The 23361-nt window shown below is 34.3% G+C and overlaps 2 protein-coding genes across 3 annotated transcripts; both read left to right on the top strand.

The window, feature by feature from the left end:
• The first annotated feature begins 3495 nt into the window (after positions 1-3495).
• Positions 3496-4781, top strand: LOC108995850 (ethylene-responsive transcription factor 3-like). The gene has a single exon (XM_018971485.2). It carries the CDS (start codon positions 3733-3735, stop codon positions 4408-4410), a length of 678 nt encoding a protein of 225 aa, XP_018827030.1. The 5' UTR covers positions 3496-3732; the 3' UTR covers positions 4411-4781.
• A 2473-nt stretch (positions 4782-7254) lies between these two features.
• On the top strand, positions 7255-9936 carry LOC108995835 (triacylglycerol lipase 2-like). 2 transcript variants are annotated; one of them, XM_035695017.1, is made up of 10 exons: positions 7255-7344; positions 7621-7850; positions 7939-8049; positions 8148-8288; positions 8382-8492; positions 8581-8724; positions 8804-8844; positions 9127-9206; positions 9295-9390; positions 9486-9936. In XM_035695017.1, the coding sequence occupies exons 2-10, from the start codon at positions 7629-7631 to the stop codon at positions 9803-9805; spliced, it is 1266 nt and encodes a 421-aa protein (XP_035550910.1). In that variant the 5' UTR covers positions 7255-7344; positions 7621-7628; the 3' UTR covers positions 9806-9936. The 2 variants fall into 2 exon arrangements, with proteins under 2 accessions (XP_035550910.1, XP_035550909.1); XM_035695016.1 differs by having other exon boundaries at positions 7281-7344; positions 7483-7850.
• Positions 9937-23361: the final 13425 nt, after the last annotated feature.

Here is a 23361-nt window from a genome sequence, read left to right as displayed (position 1 = left end):
TCTTAAGTTGACGGTGAGGCTTTAGATAAGCTTTTTTTGTTGCACTATTGCGCTTACAATTCTCATGCTAATTTTGTAGCCCTTCTTCCTTCTTGTGTTTTTTCTTACTACTTTCTCTCTTAAAATAAAATAAAAAACAAAAAAATCAAATTTATTCAAAATAGTTTGGGTACCGAGAATACTTCAAGTATTTTCAGAATACCTCAATACTATTTATTATTTTATTATTACTTTTTACCTATTTTTCACTACTACTTATTATTTTTTCATTATTTTTTTATTATTTTTTTACTATTATTCACAGAATACTTGAGAATATCTCACTATCCAAATGCATCTGCTATGGTGGCTCAATAGTTCTCACATCACTCTCAAGTGATTTGATATGTACTAAATCTAGGGTTCAAATCCTAATAAGACTTACCTCAAATTATTGGCACTAACGGTCCAACTATTCATTGAATTTTTTAGTATAGTTGATGTCTAAGTTATGACTCAAACCCAATATGAGGACGTGTTTAGGTCTTTTTTGTACAATTTCCAAATAGTTTGATGCTATTATAGTCACACCAAGGTAGAGCAGCCACATTTGATTGCCCTCTCCTACCCTTTTGTCCCAAAAAATCCCTATATTGATCTTCATGTGCATAAATTGACATTCGAAAGCTAAAACTTCAATACTTATTATAAGAAGATTATTACTTCATCCCAAACCCTAATACGTTTTATTTTTAAAATAAGCAAAGGAAGTATTCGGGACCCTACTCAAGATCCTGTTACAGTTGCTACACTTGTGCAAGTAAAAAAGTTAAAAAATGAAGTAAAAAACTAAAAATACTTTGGTATCAACTTCTCTTATTGATTAGGCACCAATAGAAAAGCCATTAAAAGTGTGCTTGATTTAGTAATCCAAAATGTTGGGGGCCATTTTTTTTGTCCCTCACGACGGGATAATGTAATAGGAAGGAGAATTCAAAAAGAAAAATTCTACTAATCATTTTCTATGTTACACACTAATATGTGATTTGTCATTTTTATCGTTTTATTTAAACACACATATATTGATGTGTGATGTGGAGATGATAAGTAGCATTTCTCATTTAAATATGCCAAGATCACTTGTCAAACTGATGTAGAAATTTGATAAATAGAGCGTACCTATAGCCATTGGAAAGAAGAATGCATCGGTATAGTCTTCTATGTTCAAGATTCACTCTCTGAAGAAACTCACAGCAATGAGATGCGTAGAGTTAAGAATAAATCTGGAGTGGAGACCATGACTTATATATAATACCCGAATTCTAATTTTGTTCATCATAAAATAACGAGGGTCTTTAACGAGTCTCTACACATGGATTGAGTCCATACCATTATAATTTTCACGATCTAACCATAATCATGGGCTTTTAAAGATGTGTCAATAACTCGGTTATGTCGCTTTATTGATCACACTTATTGGGCCTTACAGGCATTATCCAAACTTTATCTTTGACAATTATATAATGTATAATTTATGATTTATGTAGATCTATTAATTTGAGATATTTCTAACAAAATGAGTATGTCAACTCTGATATTCATGAAATGCGGTAAGATAGATTACTAGGGGAGATAAGACTGATCAGTGATCAGAGTTGCTAGGAACTAAGAAATACGGAAGTATGTATGGATGTGTGGATTCCAAGTGCTAGTAGCAGAGGGATGTGGTTGATCAAATCTAAAAGATCTAGACTGGTGCGTGAAACATCTCACGGCAAGGAGATATGATAACACGTGAACAGCTCCACATGCCTATCAAAAATTAAAATAAAAACAACCACTTTCATGATCCTATATATTGGAGTTCATGAATTTGGCATCATGTGTTTCTTGGAAATGGTTGGAAAGTTATAGATTGATCTTCACTCACTCTTGCAACAAGAAAACAAGAGAAGTTTTCAAAGAATGTATAAATCTTGAAGGATTTATTGGAAGAACAACTTTATTTGAAGGCTTTTATATCACACATCATTCACGTGACATAATTTAATTTAAAAGATAAATTTTAAACTTAAATCGAAAAAGATATGAAATTTGAAAAAATGCCACCCTCCTCTCCTACAGGCAAGGCATAAAGTAATTCTTAGGGAGATAGTTCAAAAGGAAGAAATTCTCTTGTTACTAAGCCTCATTTGATTTTATAAAATTTTTCAACTCATCTCATATAATCTCATCTAATCATTATAATTTTTTTAAATTTTTTCATAAAATAAAATAAACAATTCAACTTTTTTAAATTTTAAAATAAAAATAATATTAAAAAAATATATTCTAATAATATTTTTTTTATTTTTTAACTTTTATCTCAATTTAATTTAACTCAATTCATCTTATCTCATCTATAAAAATAAATTAGGCAAATCCTTCCTACCTGGACATCAGCCCACTATTGCAAAAGACAGTAGTTAATTTGCAATATACATAATTTATCTAATTCTAGCTGCACTCCTCTATGTCTTTGCTTTTTGTGAAAGTGAATCAAGAGGTAATAAATGCAGAAAGAATAATGCTATTTGTCTCGACAAATGGATCTCGACATAGATTTCGATAATTATTTTTTATTTAATAATTAAAAAAATATTTTTAAATAATGTTATAATTTTTTTAAAAATATATGAAGGTATAAAAAAATGAAAGGAAAAAAAAAAGAAAAATTATTTACATCAGCTTACTGTTGATACAATTCTCAACACATTGAGTATGTTGAGTTTAAAAAAAAAATAATCATAATGTGTAAAGAATACCGACTGATGTATAGCTCGACTCTAAAAAAAAATGACGAAATAATCTTAAGGGGACCATCCTGGGGCTACACTCTCGCACCACTCATGCAGAAAACCCTAGCAAACACTTAAAAAACAATTGGCTACATTGCACCATTTTCTGATCTCGTCGCTTGGCTACCATCCCAACCATACTTTCTTGGTAATGGATGTCGATAAATCATTCTACCAAGCATCAATGACTCAGACCTTTATTCTATAAGAAATATTGCTATGCCACTCCAGTGAAACAGTTCATTTTACTCGATTTATTAAAAAAATTAAAAATATAAATATAATAAAATAAAAAGAATTTAAGATTTCATTTTTTATATTTTTAGATGTCATTTTATTTTAAATATATATCATTGATTAAAAAAAAGTGACATTTTTGGTTTTATTTTATATAAAAAAAAATTAATGTTCACACGTTTTTCTTTATAAGTATTGTTTTGGTTATTGATTTTTTAATATATTTTTTTATCGGTACCTTCTTTTCTGGCTTCTTGACGTTTTAAAACATATTTATCAGATTAAAAAAAAAAAAGGAAAAAGAAATTGGACCTCATCATCCTCAATCCTCTCACTAAAAGGAAAAACAGAAAAGAATAGGCATTTCAGTCATTTAACGTCCGCCACGATTTCATACCCCTCCCGAATAAAGCAGGCGAAATCACTACCCCCCAGGCCCCAAGCAACGAAGCCCCCCCCCCCCCCCCCCCCCCAACCGGATCTCTCGTTCCTGACGGAGAAAGAAGAAGAAGAAACAGCCACAGAGAGATAGACGAGGTGATGATGAACAGCCTTTGATTGTCATCTGGAGAAGGTGGCGGTCGTTGCAAATTATTCATAAGCTGTGTTTCCCTTCCACCCGGCACCCACCATCTCCAAATATCCCCCATCTCTTTTGGTCCTATTTCGGCTTTTACCCATGCGGCGTGGAAGAACAGCAGATCCTGGAGTGGTTCCAGGTAAAAATTTTTGTCGCGAAACTAATTCTAATTCCCAATACAAGGCCACAATCAAGGAAGTTAAATTTAGAGGTGTTCGGAAGCGACCTTGGGGCCGGTTCGCCGCCGAGATCAGAGATCCGTGGAAGAAGACTCGGGTCTGGCTCGGTACGTTTGACTCGGCTGAGGATGCGGCTCGAGCCTACGACGCCGCGGCCTTGTCCCTGCGTGGGCCCAAGGCCAAGATCAATTTCCCGTTAACGGCTCCCCAGCTCGCCCGGGTTCAGGTCCGAGACGAGGGAGGGTTTTCGGTGGTTTCGGGTAAGTTTGTTAATCAGATTCAGCCCCCAGCCAGGCCGACGACGAGCAGTATGAGCAGCACCGTCGAGTCCTTCAGTGGGCCAAGGGTGGTGGTCGTCCCGAGGGTCAAGGCCGTGCTGCCGCATACGCCCGTTCACCCGGTCGCACCCGAGGATTGCCGCAGCGACTGCGACTCCTCGTCCTCCGTGGTCGACGACAACGACGAAGACTGCGTCCTCACGTCTTCGTTCCGGAGGGTCCTGCCATTCGATCTTAACCTCCCGCCTCCCATGTACGGTGGGGAGTTTGGCCGAAACGACGACGAAGAGGATATTCGAGCTACCGCTTTGTGCCTCTAACAAAGCTACGATGGATCGTAGATCTAATGGTCACTTTTTTTCCCCTCATTTCTCCCTGTTTTTCCATCTTATTTTCTCGGGAAAAAATCGATAATTTGATTTTTTTTTTCTTCAATTCTAAAATCCATCTATGTACTAGATTATCGTGTACGAACAGTTGTATTTGGATTGCTATGCGATCTAGGAATCTGTTCAACTTTCATGGGGTATTAAGATTTGTCTGTGTCGTTGAAGATAAACTAGATCGAATTTACGATGCAGTCGATGTGGGATCTAAGAGACCTGATGATCTTTCACCATCTATTTCTTCATATTTTTTCTTCGTGTACAAAAACTATCCTATAAAAAACCAGTTTAGTTTCTGCTTGTTACTTCCATTTTATTTCTGTAAATTACGAGATTAATTAGGGACTTTTGAGTTTTGGGTACTGTGAAAAAGACATTTATGAGGGATGAAGTGGGAGGCGGAGGATGAGGATGATCTTGTGAGGGAACTGAGAAAGGAATACAAAGGACCATTTATTGCGCATGTGAGAGGCAGAAGCAGATAGTGGTACTTGTGCAGTTCTGGTTAGGCATGAAATGCCCTTTCCTCTCCCAGAGTCCAAGGACAACTGCAACTCTTGCATCTTTCCAAGACTAATCCATCCATCCATTCATGCTTGTTGTGTCAGTTCAGTTTCCCCCCTTCCTAAGAAACAGAAAATCCATGTGCTAAACGACATATATCAATCCATGTGTCATCAGCCCAATAGAAAAAGAAGAAGAAAGTGAATATGCCTTTCATTGTTTGCTTTAAATTTGTGTATTTATCATTTGATTCTGGATTTTGGCTCTGTATTTGACACATTCATTGGATTCTCCTAAGCATATCCATATTGATTATTGTGTGTACCTGCACTCACTTTTTTGCTTATTTCCTGTGGAGAGCACAAAAAGCACTTGTATTGAGATCTCTTTCCCATTTGGCTTATGGTCTTATGGTTTCGGTTGTCTTTGATCCAAAACCACATCATTCTTTCATGATATAAATCCTGGGCAAATCTCTCATCCTTTTGCATTCTTTTTTACCCAGAAAAAGTTTGAAGGCCTTGGTTTTGTTGCATGGGATGCCGAGATTTTAATCATTTTGTTTTGTAGGCATGTAAGGTAGGAAGAATTTTGTTTATTTGTTTTGTTTTGTTGAGATTTTCAACGAGTTTAGAGCTTAAAAGAGTATTGATGGTTTCTCAGAACTTACTCTCTAGACTTGCGGATTGAAAAAATGGCCTGCCATCTGGTCACTTGAACATCTACAAAGAAATCCCAGAAAATAAATCCAAAAATTGAGGTAGTTTTATATGATATGATAGATTTACATTATAATAAAAGTAACTTTACAATGTAACGAACCATATTAAGCAACGTCAGTTTGTAAATTTACTTTTATAAAATCTTTTTGTAACTAAAACATTCATCTATTGGTTTTGTCACATATTGCTAACTCAGCAAGAACGAAGGAAAGATTTGATACATATGCTATATGCTTTTCCAATATAAATATAAAGAGTAATGCTATAACATTATATTCTTATTCTATTTTTATTTCATTATGTAAGATGTGGCATATTTATCATTATTGGATGATAAAGAATCATTCAATAAAGGATTATCTAATGATGATCAATATGTTACATCTTATATAGTAAAATAAAAAAAGAAGCAAAAATGTTTTTCCAATTCAAAGCCCAAGTAAGCAAATCCTATTATCTAAATTCAAGTTTCTTGTAGCCCAAATTCGTAATTTTATTTACTTAAATAACTAAGTAAGATTATACAATTATAAATAATTAGGTTATGTGCTACATATTTAATGATAAACAAATTAGTATCTACTTTCGGTTCGGTTTGGTATGGATAATGAAAAAAACCGGAATCAAACCGAAAAATTGAAAATAGGGTAAATTCAAACCAAAACTGATCATCCAACCAAACTGTTAAAAAACAGTCGATTCAACTGCTCGATTCGGTTGTTTTTTTTCAGTCCCAAATGTCGTTTTCTCTTGGTCAATAGAAAGAATGTTTCCAAAAACATTATATTGCATAAAAGAGCTTATTGCTGGTGATGATTTCTATGGCGTATATAAAATTTGGGAAATGATACATATAAGGTTCGTTTTGATACCTGAATTATCTCATCTCACCTAATCTTATCTCATTTCATCACATCATTATAATTTTTTTAAATCTCAAAATAATAATAATATTAAAAAATAATATTTTAGTAATAGTTTATTCAACTCATTTAAAACCATCTCATCTCACTATCCAAACGAGTCAATAGTCTTAAAACATGTAAGTCTCGTGTATTTTTAAATGTTGGTTTTAGAATATTCTTACCACGTTTTTTGTATAGGCTACTATTAATTATATGACGGCTTTGCTATTAAATAATTGCGCCCCCCCCCCCCCCTACCAAACAACTAAAAATGCTTTTAATATTAGACTTTATAATTAATGCTAGCCCCCATCTTGTTAGCAGTAACCTAGACTAGATTCCTGACTTAATTGAATGCAACCAACTCAGGATTAAGATCCGTTTGGAGAGAGGGAAAAAAAAAAGTATGAATTATCTTGTTTCGCTAATGTTAAAGAAAATAATAAAATAAAAGTTTATACATTGACATGGTTTAATGTGATTTATAGAATTTTTTCACCCTCGTCACACCAGTTAATATGACGTATTTTAAATGACTTTCCATTTAAGTAGTTGACATAAAAAGCTACTTAAATTAGATCACATGAACTTGTTTTTATAACTTTATAAATGGATTTTTTTTTATTCGAGTTTTATTACAAGAAAATATCATTTATCAGTTTCTTTTTGTCCTCCTATTTATTGCCTTCTGTCTTGGATGTTCAGGTGCTCATCAGTACTTGAGATATGCTAACAAGGTTTGTTCTTCGTTCTTTCTCATGAGTACTTTTCTTTTGGTGTGAATAGAGATGACCAAAGGATGAAGACTTGAATATATTAGTCTTGTCTTACACTCTCAAAATGATAAATGGATTGTTTTAATTGTTTGATAATAGGAATAGGAGATGCCTCACAGAGGTGCCTTGTTTAAACCACCAGTGTAATCTTTTGACAAAGGAGGAGGCATTAGAGCTTTTCATGTGAATACGAAGTTTTGATTTTATCTGGTTCTCTGCACCTATAAAAAATGCCAGGACTTTGAATGTGGTTGCACCAGGAATCAAAGCATATGAAGATGGGCAGCACTCTGATTTCAATAATATTAGTGATTCTGTTTTGTGGGTCAGCAGTTGGTGATAGAACTAGAACAAAGTTACTATCAGTCAAAGGTCAGGATGGCATGTCTGCAGCAGCACCAGTGCCCAGTGATGGTGTATGCAAATCGATGGTGGAGACAAGAGGCTATGTTTGTGAAGAACATTCGGTAGAATGCCAGCATTCATTAGTTTTCAGTCGACCCAGTATTGAGTTTTATTGATATGGTGTAATGGGGGGGTTTTCATTGGTTTCAGGTGGCAACACAAGATGGCTATATTCTCAGTATGCAGAGAATTCCAGAGGGGAAGTCCGGAAAGACTCCAGGAAACAGGCTGCCAGTTTTATTACAGCACGGCCTCGTGATGGTTGGTAGTTGTTCCTTGAATGTTCAGTTTTCTCACAAGATTGCTAATCTATAGAATATGTTCTCTCTTTATATAACACAGTTATGGTACTGTGGCAGGATGCGATAACATGGCTACTGTTACCTCCAGAGCAATCTTTGGCTTTCCTTTTGGCCGATAATGGGTTCGACGTGTGGCTTGCTAGCACCCGTGGAACCAAATATAGCCGTGGGCATATTTCACTTAGTCCCAATGATCCGGTTCTCTCTCTCTCTCTCTCTCTAGTAGAGGCTAATTTTATAGCCATAGCATTTCATATTCTCTATAAATGATTTTGATCATCTTATATTCAGCGTTATTGGGATTGGACATGGGATGAATTAGTAGCTTATGATCTTCCAGCTACAATACAGTATGTGCATGATCAATCAGGACAGAAACTGCACTATATTGGGCATTCACTTGTGAGTTTCATGCATTCTGCTGCTACATTTTTTTTTTCTGGGATTTCTTAACCCACTGGAAAAGCAAGTCTGAGATTATATTTTGCAGGGAACTTTGATTGCTCTGGCTGCCTTTTCAAAAGACCAGACGTTGAACATGTTGAGATCAGCTGCCTTACTTAGCCCAATTGCTTTCGTGGGTCAGATTACCTCACCACTTGCAAGATATGCTGCTGAAAACTTCATTGCAGAGGTTAATGCCAATGCTATGTTGTCTTGACCAGCCAATTGAATTGAACTTTTTTGACAATCTTTTTGTTTTCTTATTTCAGACTTTATACCGGTTGGGTGTTCATGAATTTAATCCAAGAGGGTAAATATCTCTGTTTTTTTTTTTCTTTTTTACGAAAGGGAAAATATATTTATCGTTACAAATTCTTTACCACTGATGCAACAAGCACATGAACTTTACTTATGTTATGGTGGTTGCATTTTTATTTCAGAGATATCTATTATTTTTCCGTATGGCATGGATTTGTCTAACATTCCTAAGGAACTTGTGTAATAAATTAGAAAGATATCTCGCAATATTGTTCGAATTTTGATGAAAAAAGGACCCAATGCCAGCTTATAATTTCTTTCCCTAATCGAACAGGGAGGCTGTAATCAAACTTCTCAAGGATTTCTGCAGCAAGCCAGGTGTTGACTGCACCAACTTGTTAACCTCTTTCACTGGTAACATACTCCTCTTTAGTTTATTAATCAGCACCTAATGCCCGGAAACGTTCCGGTTCCACTTGAAATATGTTGTTATTATGTGTAGGCCCGAACTGCTGCTTGAACTCTTCCATAGTAGATGTTTTTCTAGAACACGAGCCCCAGCCAACGGCTACAAAAAACATGATCCATCTGGCTCAGAGTAAGTGCTCAGTATATCAAGATATGCTTATATAATAGGGAATGCTTTCAATACTAAAGAATGTGGATTCTTAATCGAGTCTGATTTTCGGGCAGTGATTAGAGAAGGAAGTTTAGCAATGTATGATTACAAGAAAGAGGATGAGAACAGGAAACACTATGGACAGCCCACTCCTCCAGTGTACGACATGACAAGCATTCCAAATGACTTTCCTCTCTTCCTCAGCTATGGTGGGGCCGATGCCATTTCTGATGTCAAAGATGTGAAGATCTTGCTGGACAGCCTCAAGGATCACGAAGGAGATAAGCTTGTAGTTCAGTACAGAGATGATTATGCTCATGCAGACTTTGTTATGGGAGAGAATGCAAAGCAAGTTGTGTATGACCCTCTCATGGCTTTCTTTAGGCTTCAGTGAGGATATGGAGACCCCCCCCAAATAAAAAAAAAAGAGGAATAAATGTGTAATTTGATTCATACTGTTATTGGCAATAGTTGCACATGATGTTCGTAGTGAAAAGAAGTGTAGCTCAAGCACACGGCCTAGCCTGTTAGCAGCATATAATTTAAATAATTAAATGTACTTTTTGTTAAAATAAATATAAATGATTCTATATCTTCCCACCATCTTAAATTTTTGAGACAATTGATGATTTTACATGATATCGGAACAGAAGTCATAAACTCGAACCATGACTCTATATTTCATTCTATTAATTAAAGAATCCATGTATTGGTTTCACTTATAAACGAGAAGTTTAGTTCAAATGTGAGAGCTGAGAGTGTTAAGATAAATATAAATTATTAAATATTCTTCCCCTTCTCATTAGCTTAAAATTTGAAATAAGTAGTAATTTTACAAAATATCTTCTTATTAATTTAAAATTTTAAGATAAGTATGTTTAATAAGCATTCGCATGTTACTCCTGTACGTTGGTCATATGGCCGGCTCGGATTTTTTAGACCCGCCGCCCAGCTCTACTTATGCGGTCACTCGTACTTGCAAAGAAAGGTAATGCTACTCAAATATTTAAGCAGCAACTAGTTAAAATAATATATATATATATATATATATCAAGTAATAATATTGCATTAATTTACACATCATGGCCATCGATGATCTTATAATTAGTAGTAAACTCGAATAGTTGATCATTGACTTTATATGCGTAGCCCCATGATCATTAGCATTGGGATGCCCTAGCTAGCTAGAAAAAAAGAAAAAAGAAAAGTAAAAAGGTTTTCACTTCTTACATGCAACATTTTTTTTTTTTGGGGAAGGTTGAACATGCTTCAGATGCCACTATTTGATGATATGTGGTCTAAGATCAGAGGGAGAGAATTACCAAAAAATAAAAGAGAAAAAACTCTTCGAATATCATATATATGCATCGATCTACCGCATCAATAGCTGCAAAATAAACATATATATATTATTGTAGATCATGATATATTGCAGTACCCCTTTGCCAAATTCGGCATCACAATGACGAGTTGTGGATACAGCTAGCTCTGGGTTTTCATAAATATTATATATATATATATATATATGTTCCTCCATGTATTATATATAAAGAACATGCAGGCAGGAAACGATCGAAAAGACAACGTTGATGAGAATCGATGCTGATGGATATATATGGGTTTCTATAACATATTTTCGTCAATTAATTAGCCAAGATGAATAAAGACTTCAAAGCTGGCTTTGGGTTTTGAAAAATCCTACGCATGATGACAGATCATGTTAACAAACGCGCAGAATCAATATATAGCAAGTTGAACGAGCTAGTAGTAGTACCAGTAAAAAACCTAGTTCTCTGCCAAATATTGTTTCAGGAGATAACCAGCAACGTATAGTACTGGTCTCTCTCTCTCTCTCTTTCAAAGGTAGATGTTTGGCCTGAGTCTGAAGTGATTCTGGGCTGCAATATGAGCAAGGATGAAGGGATCCATGTCGTTGTCAGACGTCGTCGAGAAATGGTCATTTTTCAGGCCTTCTGGTGGCAAGAAGAGCTCCTCGCAGTGAATAGCACGAGATGGCGAAGCTGACTTTTCTTGATCATTCCGCCTACTAGAAAGCCTTAGCAATTTGATCTTCAACTTTGTAATATATTTGATGATGAGGCTCATCTCCATTTATGATCAACAGCCGCTAAGAAATCATGTTTGGCATCACATGGAATGTCTGGACGCTGGCATGGGTTTTCATGTGGAGGCCGCAGCTGCTGGCTTGCTTATTTCGTGAAGTTTTGTAATTCCGTTTTCTTGTTTCAGAAATGAATTAATGAGAATGCAACCTCATAGTTTGCTTTTGTCTTTTTCTTTCTAGCTTTTAGAGCCTTTCGCAGCCTTTGCTTGGAAACGTTACGCACCGGTTTGCTAGGGAACGGCCCCGTTAGTCTCGGAGGATACTTGACAGTTGACAAATGATTTAAATAAATAAATCAATCAATAGTTTATAATTTGTCTGAAAAAAGAAAATATGAAATTAAAAAATGACAAAATGACAAAAAATCAAAATTTAAAAAAAAAAAATCTAAATTTTAATAAAGTATCAAATTGCAAGATTATTAAAGATTTTTTGATAAAATATGATCATTCATTAAATTCTATAAGGGAGCTATACGTCTAACAGTCAAGGGTCTTAAGGACCTTTTGACAAAACATGATCTTTCATTAGATTCTATAAAAGAACTATACGTCAAATGATCAAGAATTTTAAAGACTTTTTGATAAAACAAGACTTTACAGAAAAAAAAAATTAACAAAAAAATAATAAAAATTATTATTCATAATTAGATAGTGACTTATTATAATAGAGTATATATATATATATATACATATACATATACATATTATATCCATGCATGTATATTTATCTCCTTTGATATAATGATGGGAAAAGCAGTAACTTCTGAAGCATAAAGTTTTGGATAACTTCCATTTCCCGAAAGTAATGTAGCCACCTATTAAAAAAACTAAAGAATTTATTCTTTTCTTTCTTGCAAAGGAAGATTAAAAACCACTTTATAAGGGAAGTGTTTTAAATGTATTGATTCCATCAACAAGGCACAAACATCTTTGTTCCATTGATTGTTAGTTTAGGCTGGAGAAGTCTGAAACCATTTCTTTTAGAGAATGGAATTCTGCTATAATTATTGCAGATTTTTTTTTTCTTTTTTAATGTGCAAATTCGTTAAATTACTAAATAGAAGGAAAATACATCGAGGATGAGGATAGCTTTCATTTTATATGCAAAAAAGCTCTTTATATAGGAGGTCCAAAAATCTTACCTAATCCGTCCAGAGGGTTGTAGGAGCCTCATTCCTTCTGTATAGTCTAGACACTGTTCTACCATGTTTTTTTTTTTTTTTTTTTTTTTTTTTTTTTTTTTAATGTTTCCTTAGTTTTTCGAGCGTAGCACAAAGAAGTGTTGATCTACTACTTTTGGGCCACCCATGACTGCCACGAGCCGCATCACAAGACTCGCCAGCCGTCAATCCTTCAAATGGCAGAAGAAAATCATCGAAAAGAGTAGCGCATGCGTCTCGTGCGAGGCCCAAACCGTGCATGAATCTCACGTACCACCATACCAGGGCGAGTCTGTCGCCAACACGCGAGGCCAATGACTTAACCCTCAAATCCTCACGTGCCACCACAGTTCCTGGTGGTCGCCCGCCAATGATTCGACGCTTTATCCGCTTGCTATCTTTCTATATTATTGCTCATCCTAACTAAGGATCGTGGGAAAAATGTAGTGAAAGTTTCTTTCAATCAGTCCAGACTAGTGACATGTAGCACAGATCCATTCAATGCGGCTTCCAGTCGTAGTATTATTGTTCCTTTATCAAACTGTATCAAAACCGACTAAGGCAGCTTCCCCTCATGGTAAATGGGTGGGGGTCCAGTCATTGGCCCTAGATCCCTATTTTTTTTTTTCTGTGTTGTTCTAGCTGGTTTGGGATGAATGTTGGGGTCTCTCACCCTGTTATCTCTTGTATCCTATAACTTATATATATATATATATATATATATAGATAATATGTTAGATTAGAAAAAAAAAAGAAAAAAAAGAAAGAGAAATACATCAAGAGGGAGTGAGATTTCTTAATAATTAGCATCCCATAAAAATAAAAATAAAAAGATATCATGCATTGAATAAATGCCATATGAAAAATTGTACCAAATAATAATCAATCCAGTGCTATAGTTGGCTAAAGGTAGTTGTTGGAGTAATATTCCATTGGTTGGATCACTTTAGAACATCCATTACAAGAGCACCCTACTATAGGGATCAACGTTTGTTGTATTGATTGTGTTCATAAGGTGATAATTGAATAACTCCTATCCAATGTTCTTTAACATATAAAGGTAAGTAGGTGGCCAAAATCTACATCCTGACAAAAGAGATCTAGTACCAAATACCTATAAAAATAACACCAAAAACTTTAAAGCAAAAAAGAAAATTTGAGCGAGAATTTCAAATCTACTCTAAGGTTGAAGGTGGAGGGGGAGGGTATGGTAGTGTGGGAGAAGTGGAGTGGCGGTGTGTGAGTGCCATGCATGCTAGCACTACCTCATGATGTGGCTCTTACATCAACCAAAAAGTGGGAGATGGGTTGATTGAATAAACAGGAATTGAGGTGGGGGAAAACATGGATGGGGTGGCACGTGTATGGTGGCGATTGGGGATGGGTCTAGATCCAGGATTCAACGATCTTGAAATAAAGTTGAAGGAGAAGAAAAACAGAGAAATATACACAATAGGCAAACTAATGACCAACTAATAGAGGTTGTCTTGGTTATCATTTCTGTTAAGAGTTTTGTAATTTAACTTACTGGTTTGTCAAAAACTCTCTTCTCTACCATCTCGTAAAGAGAAGGAAGAGGTGGAGCCCTAGTCACGTCTTACGCTGGTGAAGTAAGAGTGGAAGAATCCCTTGGTCACTTCTATGATCGAGGAGGAGAGAGGTGAAGGAATTAACAAAAATTTAGGATCAGCTACAGCTAATAGATGAAGAGAATTTGTCGATTGAACTTAATGTGGGAAAGTTGGCGGAGGCAACGAGAAAGGGAGAACGAAGTCTAGTAGGTAAACTATGTTTGTATCAATCTATTGGCAATGAGATCATCTGATCAACAATGGCAAAAGTTTGAAAAGTGGGTAAATATTTCTCATTCCAAGAAATCTGGCTTGACCTGTTCATTATTACATTTATAAACCAAAATTATAAACAAAGAGTTTTGGAAGGGAAGCCATGGCTATTTAACAACAATTTGTTTATCCTAAAACCATTTGATGGTGTTACTAAACTACATTTGATGAATTTCGACTATGAGGATTTTTGGATTCAACTAAATAACCTTACGTTGACATGTATGAATCTAGAAATTAGGAAACTAATTAAGGAGACAATTGGCAAAGAGATAAAAGTGGATGCCCATGAGGATAGGGTCGGTTAAGGGAGTTACTTGTGAGTAAAAACTGAGATTAATATGAGGAAAACTATCACTAGAGGTAGAACTATTATCTTGCAAGTACAAAGGATTTGGGTGCCTTCAAAATATAAAAAAAATTACCAAAAATGTGTATTAAATGTGGTACAATAGTGCATGGGAAGCAAGGATGTATTAGTATCAGAAATCAAAGGACATAAAGTAGTGAGTCTCGAAACCAATTTGGATCTTGGCTTCGTGCAAATTTCAATTTATGGAAGAAGAACATAGAAAGGCCAAAGGAATCTAAGAAATAAATTATAGGTGGACCTGATCAGGATCTTCAATTGAGGCAACATGAAAGAGGTTCTTCCAACAACAAAATTGCTCCGTCGGTGAACGGCGAGGCGACGAGCTGAGAATTAAGGTGATTCGGAGGTTGAAAAATGAAAAGGAAGAAACCTATGTAGAGGAGTTAATTATGGTAATAGGCAAAAAAGGAATTGTAAATATTATTACGAATGGAATTACCGAGTAGATGATAGGAGCTGAGCAGAGGACAAAATCTCAAAGCAAAGAGAGAGAATAAAAACCTATCAAGTGGAGAAGGGCAACAAGCAAAACTTATAAGTGAGGTGATGGGCCAAGAAAATAGAAACAAAATGTTTGATAAAGACGAAAATGGGCCCATAGATTCAATCATTGGACGACCAAAATCTTTACATAAACCTAGTAAGGAAGAAAGTTAAGTTAATCTTAGCAATAGAAAAGCTTCTAACAGCAAAGGTAGTAATAAGACTCCAACAAAGGGAAGATAGAAGAGGAGAGCTAGAGGAAAATGTAATAATGATGTTCCAATGCTTAGTTTTGATTCAAAAAATGTAACATGATTGATAAAGAATATGAGTGTATTCAGGAAGTTACTTTTAAAAAGGGAATAATGGACAATATGAAGTAAATAGATACAATCGATAAGTCAATGGCGAAGGCTAAAAGTCAGCCTCGTCAATCACCGTGATTACGTTAAGCTGTAACTTCTGGGAGCTTGGGAAATCTCGGACCGTTCAAGATTTTTGCCCTCTAATGAGGGATAAGCTACCCAATTTAGCTTTTCTCTTTACAACAAAGCTAAAATCTAGTAAAATTTAAAGCTTAAAGAAAACGCTGGGATTCGAGTGGTGTTTTGTGGTAGAATCGATAGGCAAAAAGGGAGATTGAAACTATTATAGAAACTGAAAATTGAAGTAGAAATAATAATAAGTTTATCACAAAGACATCTCAATGCTTTGATAACTGATGATGATAAAAGAACTAAGTGGCTTCTTATGGGCTTTTATGGACACCCTGAAACCAGCAAGAGAAAAGAATCATGGGCTCTTATGCCGCCACTAAAACCTCCTAAACATCAAACTTATTGTGTAGTAAGGGATTTCAATGAAATTCTATCACAAACTGAGAAGAAAAGGGGCAGACAAAGGCTTGAAAGCCAAATAGACAATTTTAGACAAGCCCTGGAAGACAATAACCTATATGACCTAGGAATGAGAGGGGACAAAGTCACATGGAGTAATAAGCATGAAGATAATTTATTCACAAAATAAAGGCTAGACAAGGCAATAACAGTTCCTGAGTGGTCATAAACTTATAAAAAAAAAGCTAGTGTTGAAGTATTTGCAGCATGAAGTTTAAATCCAAAACCTATCCTACTATCTTTTAACGAGGACAACCAAAGACAAAGATAAAAAGGAGAAATTTATTCAAATATGAAGCTAGTTGGGCAATAGATGAAGGGTGTGAGATGATAATAAAAACATAATGTCAAAAGATGTAATAAACTCAAATCCATTGAAGAGGTTACAAGATAATTTAAGTCTTGAAGTGGGGCTTTGGCTCGATGGAGTTCTCAGAAGTTTCGGGAGAGTGAAAAGGATATAGTGCTCAAAACAAAAAGCCTTTAAAATATACAAGATGAAAAAGGGCTCCACAATGCTGAAACAACCAAAAGATTACAAGTAGAGTTGGGTACTTTACTAGAACAAGAAGACATTAAATAGAGACAGAAAGCAAACAAAAATTGGTACCAACTAGGTGACAAGAATACAGAATACTTACTTGCTTTTGCAAACTAGAGAAGAAGAAGAATATGATAAAACAAATCACTGATAGCCAAGATAGATTACTGAATGAGAAAACCAAGATTGAATGGGCTTTTATGCAATACTTTAAAGACATATTCGGATCTTCAAATCCATCAAAAGAAGAGCTATAAGAATGCTTGAAACCAATGGATCCTCGAGTGATAAAGGAGATGAATACAAACCTCTAAAAGGAATTCATGATAGCTGAAGTATAAAAAGCACTTCATAAAATGGTTTTTTTAAAGTCCCCAAGCCCAGATGGTTATGAAGTATGCTTTTTCCAATCTTATTGGAATACAGTAGGAGATGGTGTATGCAATGTGACTCTAAGTTTCTTAAAAGGAGAGGGTATGGATCACTCTATAAACTTTACTTACATCACTTTAATTTCCAAACTAAAAAATCCCATTGTTGTGAGCGAGTTTAGACTCATTAGCCTCTGTAATGTGTTATATAAGATTATGTCAAAAGTATTAGCAAACAGACTAAAGAAGGTGCTCCTGGCCATTATCTCCAACAACCAGTGTACGTTCATTTATGGTAGACTTGTCACAAACAATGTTATTGTGGCTTATGAAACTTTACATTCAATGAAAATTAAATAAAAAGGAAAAACAGGAAACATGACTCTCAAATAGAGGTTGGCTTCAAAAGTTGGTGAAGATTAACGATATATAAGAAGCGTGTGCTTGTCATGCACTCTAATGATGGTACGCGGCGACCACCCATCAAGGAGAATCGGACGTGAGCAATGGTGGAGGTTGCTTGAGAGTTAGCATTTCCATTACTGACTTTTGTGTGGTTGTGGGACAGACCAAAACAACTAGACTCTTGCCCTTAAAATCTTAAAGAAAACATAAGTAAAAATAGGTGAAAAGTGAAACAAGAAGATGAGGTATTAGAGGAGAGATAGTTGGCTTTATAAAAGAGGATTAAGATTTGTTTGATCCAAATACATTTTGAAATTTGGAATGATATACATAAAATATGGATCTCACAGTATTTAATGTTGGGATCCACATTACACATGTCTAGAGTCAACATTTAATGTTGTGGGGTCTACAATCTGTGTCTATTTCTCTATAAATTGTAGAAGATGTTTGAGTAAAAAAATTGTAGGGAATCTCAATCTGAAAAAAAAAAAATTATAAACTGATATGATTGGATCTAATATATAAGATTTTAAAATAAAAAGTAGTTTTAGTATGATATATTAAATCATATCATCTTAGTTTGAAACTAAATTTTTTATAATCTTTTTTAAAGGCTTGACATGTTCTATAATGCTTCCTAGTTCCTACAATGGTATCTACATTCAAAGAGTAAGGATATAACCATAATACGTAATTTCTCTATGTGATAATGGTATATAATAAAATTATATTTAATTTTATATCACTTTACAATGGGTGGTGCTATAGTCACCGACAAAAGCTACCGAAGATTTCTACCAACTGACGTTGCATGCCACATGCCTAGTAATTAAAAAAAAAAAAAGACTCCCGATACCCCTTTCCTCCCCCTCCTTCGTCTAATTCTAACCCTAAGGGCCTCCCTCATTCCTCCCCCTCCCTCCATCCATTGCTCATGGAATAATTAGTCACGACATGCACCATCCTTCAGACCATGCATGAAAGCTCCATTTTCAGCTCCCCTCCCGCCTCATGTGCTCCCCCTATGAGTTCGAGTGATAGATTTTAATTTCCTCTATTTTCTATTTACATTTTCTGCTTAGGAATGTTCACCTTCTTTTGTTTGTAGTTGTAGTGAGTAGCTCAAGTGGTTCATTTGCTTGGGAAGTTCAAGGCAAATGTTAGGGCTTTTTATTTTTTTTCTTCTTGTCAATCTATTAGGGTTCATACTGATTGGGATTGAATTTAACTATTTGTAGATCTCGGTTTTCTAGACTTGGATGGGGGAAAACATTATTATGGCCTCAACTTCTCAAAAAGTAAAACAAATTCTAAACTTGAATGGGTTACTAGTTCATAGTTCTAGTACTTTTGGTTTTTAAATGAATGCAGTTTTTTTATCAGTCGTACAATGTTCATGTTGTATTTGTTGTAGAACATATAATTTTATTGTTGTTTGAAAGTTATGGGAAAATCATTTGGAACTGCAATTGATTTGATTGTGTTGTTGTTGTTGTTTATTGGCCTGTTTCATTGCTGCCATGTGAAATTTAAGAGCAACTACAATCTCTCTCCTAGCCTCAGTCATGTTTAGGAGCCTTTCTTGATATGGCCAATTGGTGTGGAGTCTTCTTCTAATTTTCTTTTTGTGGTGTTGAGGCTGTGGGCGTTGATGTACTGATTGTTGGGTTTCACAAAATTTTGTTAAATTTCTTCAGGGAAAACATCATTGTTTATAGTACTACACGTTTGTCTCTTTCAAATTCAACTAATAATGATCATTGAGCAAAAACTACAAATAGAGACTTTCACATGCATCTTTTGTGACCGGATTTATATTAGATTTTATTTTTATTTATTTAAAAATTAATTTCACATGCCTACCAATCCAATTGGTGATATCAAGTGGATGTCATGGTTAAAGAATCTGGTTGGATCTTCTTAGATAATTCAAAGGCTGGACTTACAATAAATTCAGACATGGATCTCTCAGATAATGAGTATGATGAGATATGAGTTGCTAATGAGCAAGAATGTGATAAAACCATTGAAAAACCTAAGGTCGAAATGATATTTTTATCTGTAGAAGAAGTCTGGTCTTACTATATTAAGTATGGTAAGCAAAAGGGGTTTGAGGTGTGTAAAAGGAATTCTAAACAGAGAGAAAATGGGAATGTCAAATGGTTTACCTTGATATGTGCACAACAAGGCACATTAAAGAGTAAAGCTATCAATGTTCTCAAACCAAGACAAATAGAGAAGATAGGGTGTATGGCTAAGATTAATGCAACGATGAGTGATGAAGGCATATATACCCTCTCTAGAGTAAACTCTTGGAGCACACACACGTTTATGGCAAGACATTTTAGATGCTTTAAGAAGGTTGATTCTGGTGTGGCTAAGAGGCTTGGAATAAATGACAAGGTAGGGATACGAATGTCAAAACATTTCAAGTCTCTAGTTGTTGAGGCGGGGGGTTATGAGAATATGTCATTCAGGGAGGATTGTCAAAATTATATCGAGAAAGCACAACAACTTCGCCTCAAGGTTGGAGGTGCTGAAACTCTATGTAACTACTTCCAATAAATGCAAAAAACAAAATCTGAATTTTTACTATGAGATTGATGTGGAGCATGACATTGATGCTTGTATCTTTTGAAGTTTGATTTTTAATCGGTTGATTATCTTTTGGCCATATACTGGTATTTTCGGGTCATACCAACAGAAAAATATGCAATAATGCCTAACCTGCAAAATCAACTGGTACATATTAGCAAACAAGATTGCCAACACATATTAGCAAACAAGACCACCAACAAACGACATGCCTCATAAGTTTGGCAACCGAAAAATTAACGCCCCTCATTATCCCCCGTATGAGCAGTTCTTTGACATGCTTATATACCAAAATAACTTGATAGGTACTCATTTTGATGAGATTTTCTGAGTGTGAGATATTGCTAGTGCTATTACGTGACTCGAGCATTGGGTAGTTTTGTCTATTTTTTTTGCTTCAAGTTTGTACAAAAACAGTGAGCATGATTTTTATCTTTAATACAAAGTATAATCTAAAGATTTTTACTAAAATTCTAATCCCTTGATTATGAGCCAACCATTTTTTCATTTATTATGATTTGGGAAAGACAAAATTTAATGTGATATAGAGAAACCGAGACAAGCACGCCTAATGTGAACTCTATATAGTGTACAAACAGACTGAATTGTATTTTAGCTACTAATCTCTCAAATTACCAAATTATATTTCTGACTCTTGAACAAGTGTGTGAGAAATGACTTTGGCCCTAGGTTCTAACAAATGCCTGGTAAATTATGATGTTATGTCCTATATTAAATAGAAATAAACCAGACTTGAACCTAAAACATAGCCAAATAAATTATGGCTAATGGCATGATATGTAGTGGCACATCAAATTGTAAACAAATTCGGATGCTTTTTGGTTTTTGAACAAGGTAATGTTTAATTTAATCTTCATTTATGAGTTGTTTCGGAAAGGGATTTCATCTTATCTAATCTTCTCTCATAATTTCTCATAATTTTCTTCCTAAATATCATTCAAACACACACTTTTTAATTTTTAATTTTTAATTTTTTTCATCTAATCATTACCTAATCATTACAACTATCCCAAACTTATAACCAAAACACAAAAAATAATACTATTTTTTCAAATCTCAAAACAAAAATTATATTAAAAACTTATATTATAACAATATTTCAACTTTCTAATATATATATTCAACTATTTCTCTCTAATTTCCCAAAACCTAATAAAACATTTTACCTTAAATAATTTCACTAATATTCACTAATTTCTCATCTTATCTCATTCTCCAGACATCCCCTTAGTATATGGATTATGGTTATGGAGAGTAAGAAAACTTGGCAGCACATAAATTATTCCCAACAGATTCATCCGGGTGCAGAAGTGGTGCAAAAACATTTTTCTAAAAAGATTTTCTTTTTAAAACAAGAACAGATTCACCCATAAAAACCATGGATTACTCATAAAATTTATAACCTAGAAAACAATTTACTTTTCGTAAAAAAATTATAACCCAGGCTGGAAAATAGAGAACATATTTTCAGATTCACCCAACAAAAAGGAATTACAATTTATAACCCGTCAATAATGGCAAAAAAATTGAGGGACTAAACAGAAATCCATGTCACTTTAGACTAATCACGCAATAAAATATAAAATAGAAAAGTGAAAAACTAGAGAAAGGAGCATACAGAGTTACATAGAGAGTCTGTTATTGTAAAATGTCGACAGGGAACCCAAGCCACGCCAGAAAGAGAGCTCTGCCGCTCAATTTTTGCCAAAAATGGAAGTGGAGAGATGAGATTGCTTCAGAAGTACTGGGTTTTAATTTTAAGGTTTTAAATGGGAGGGACACGAGTGGCTTCGAGAAGGAGACTTTAGGGCTTTCTATATTTGGAGAAAGGGTTTTCAAATCACTCTAGAGATGGTTTGGTTTTAGGGTTTAAAATTAGAGGGAGGGAAGGGATGGAGGCGAGCAACAACGGGAGTTCAGGGGCGATGTTCATTTAGGGAGATGTTTCATTTGAAAGGGGTGAGGGTTCGGCTTAGGGAGATGTTTCAAATGAGAGGGGGCGAGAGGGAGCCAAGGCAGATGTTCGATTTCATTTTTTGTTTTTTTTACTAGCCAAGTGGCAGTAGCCACCTTAGAGCATTCGTATTGGATTTCCCATATCTCATTTTTCCTTATAATTTGAGGAAAAATTTAGGAAATGCTCTTAAAATCTCCCTCCATTCGGATCCCTATTTTTGGAAAAAGATTTAGGAATTGAATGAGAGCCATTATTCATTCCCTAAATCACTTTTATTAATATTTTATTCATTTCAATTAAATTAATTCTTCTTCCAATCATCTATACTTTCTCTCATACTCATATTTGTTATAGTTTTAAATAATAGTTTTAAAAATAATTTAAATAACTACAAAAATATAAAAAAAAAATTATTTTAAAAATATTAAAAATAATTTAAATTTTTATTTAAAATATTCACTAAAGTAATAGTTCAAAACATAAGAAAAAATATTGAGTAGTTAAATTTATAAATGAAAGTGAGAGTAAAAAGTAATAAAGAAATAATAGAGAAATATTATTTTAATATAATAGAGAATGGATAAGTAATGTGAAGTAGAAGGTTTTTGAAAGATGAATAAAATTTTAAGCGAAATCTTAGAAAATATACTTTTTAACTAAATTATAGAAAATTTTATGAGAAACTCAATATAAATGCTCGGTAGTGTTTTTTGATACCCACTTTCTGTGAGAGTAGCATTTTCTTTTTTAGTAATGCTACGGCGCCCAAAGTTTTATCCTGAAAAATATATCCCAAATGGTATATTTTACTTTTCTATTTTTTTTTATTTTTTTTCATATATTTTTTTAATTATAAACATTTTTTAAAAAAATAAAAAATTTATAATATTATTAAAAAATATTTTCTTAATCACTGAAAAATAATATCATTTGAGACAATGGTAGGTTTGGAGGGTGAGATGAGAATTTTATGTTTTGTTTTGAAGTTTAAAATATTAAGTTTTAATATTATTATTGTTTTGGGATTTGAAAAATGTATATTGGGATTAGAAAAAGTTGAATTATTTATTATATTTTGTATGAGAATTTAAAAAATATGTAATGATGAGATGAGATGAGATAAAAATTTTGTGTTTTGTTTTAACTCCCAAACCCACCCTAATCTAAATTCGGG

Source organism: Juglans regia, chromosome 10, assembly GCF_001411555.2.
Source record: "Juglans regia cultivar Chandler chromosome 10, Walnut 2.0, whole genome shotgun sequence".
Classification (NCBI taxonomy): Eukaryota; Viridiplantae; Streptophyta; class Magnoliopsida; order Fagales; family Juglandaceae; genus Juglans; species Juglans regia.
This window is presented reverse-complemented; position numbering and strand designations above follow the sequence as displayed.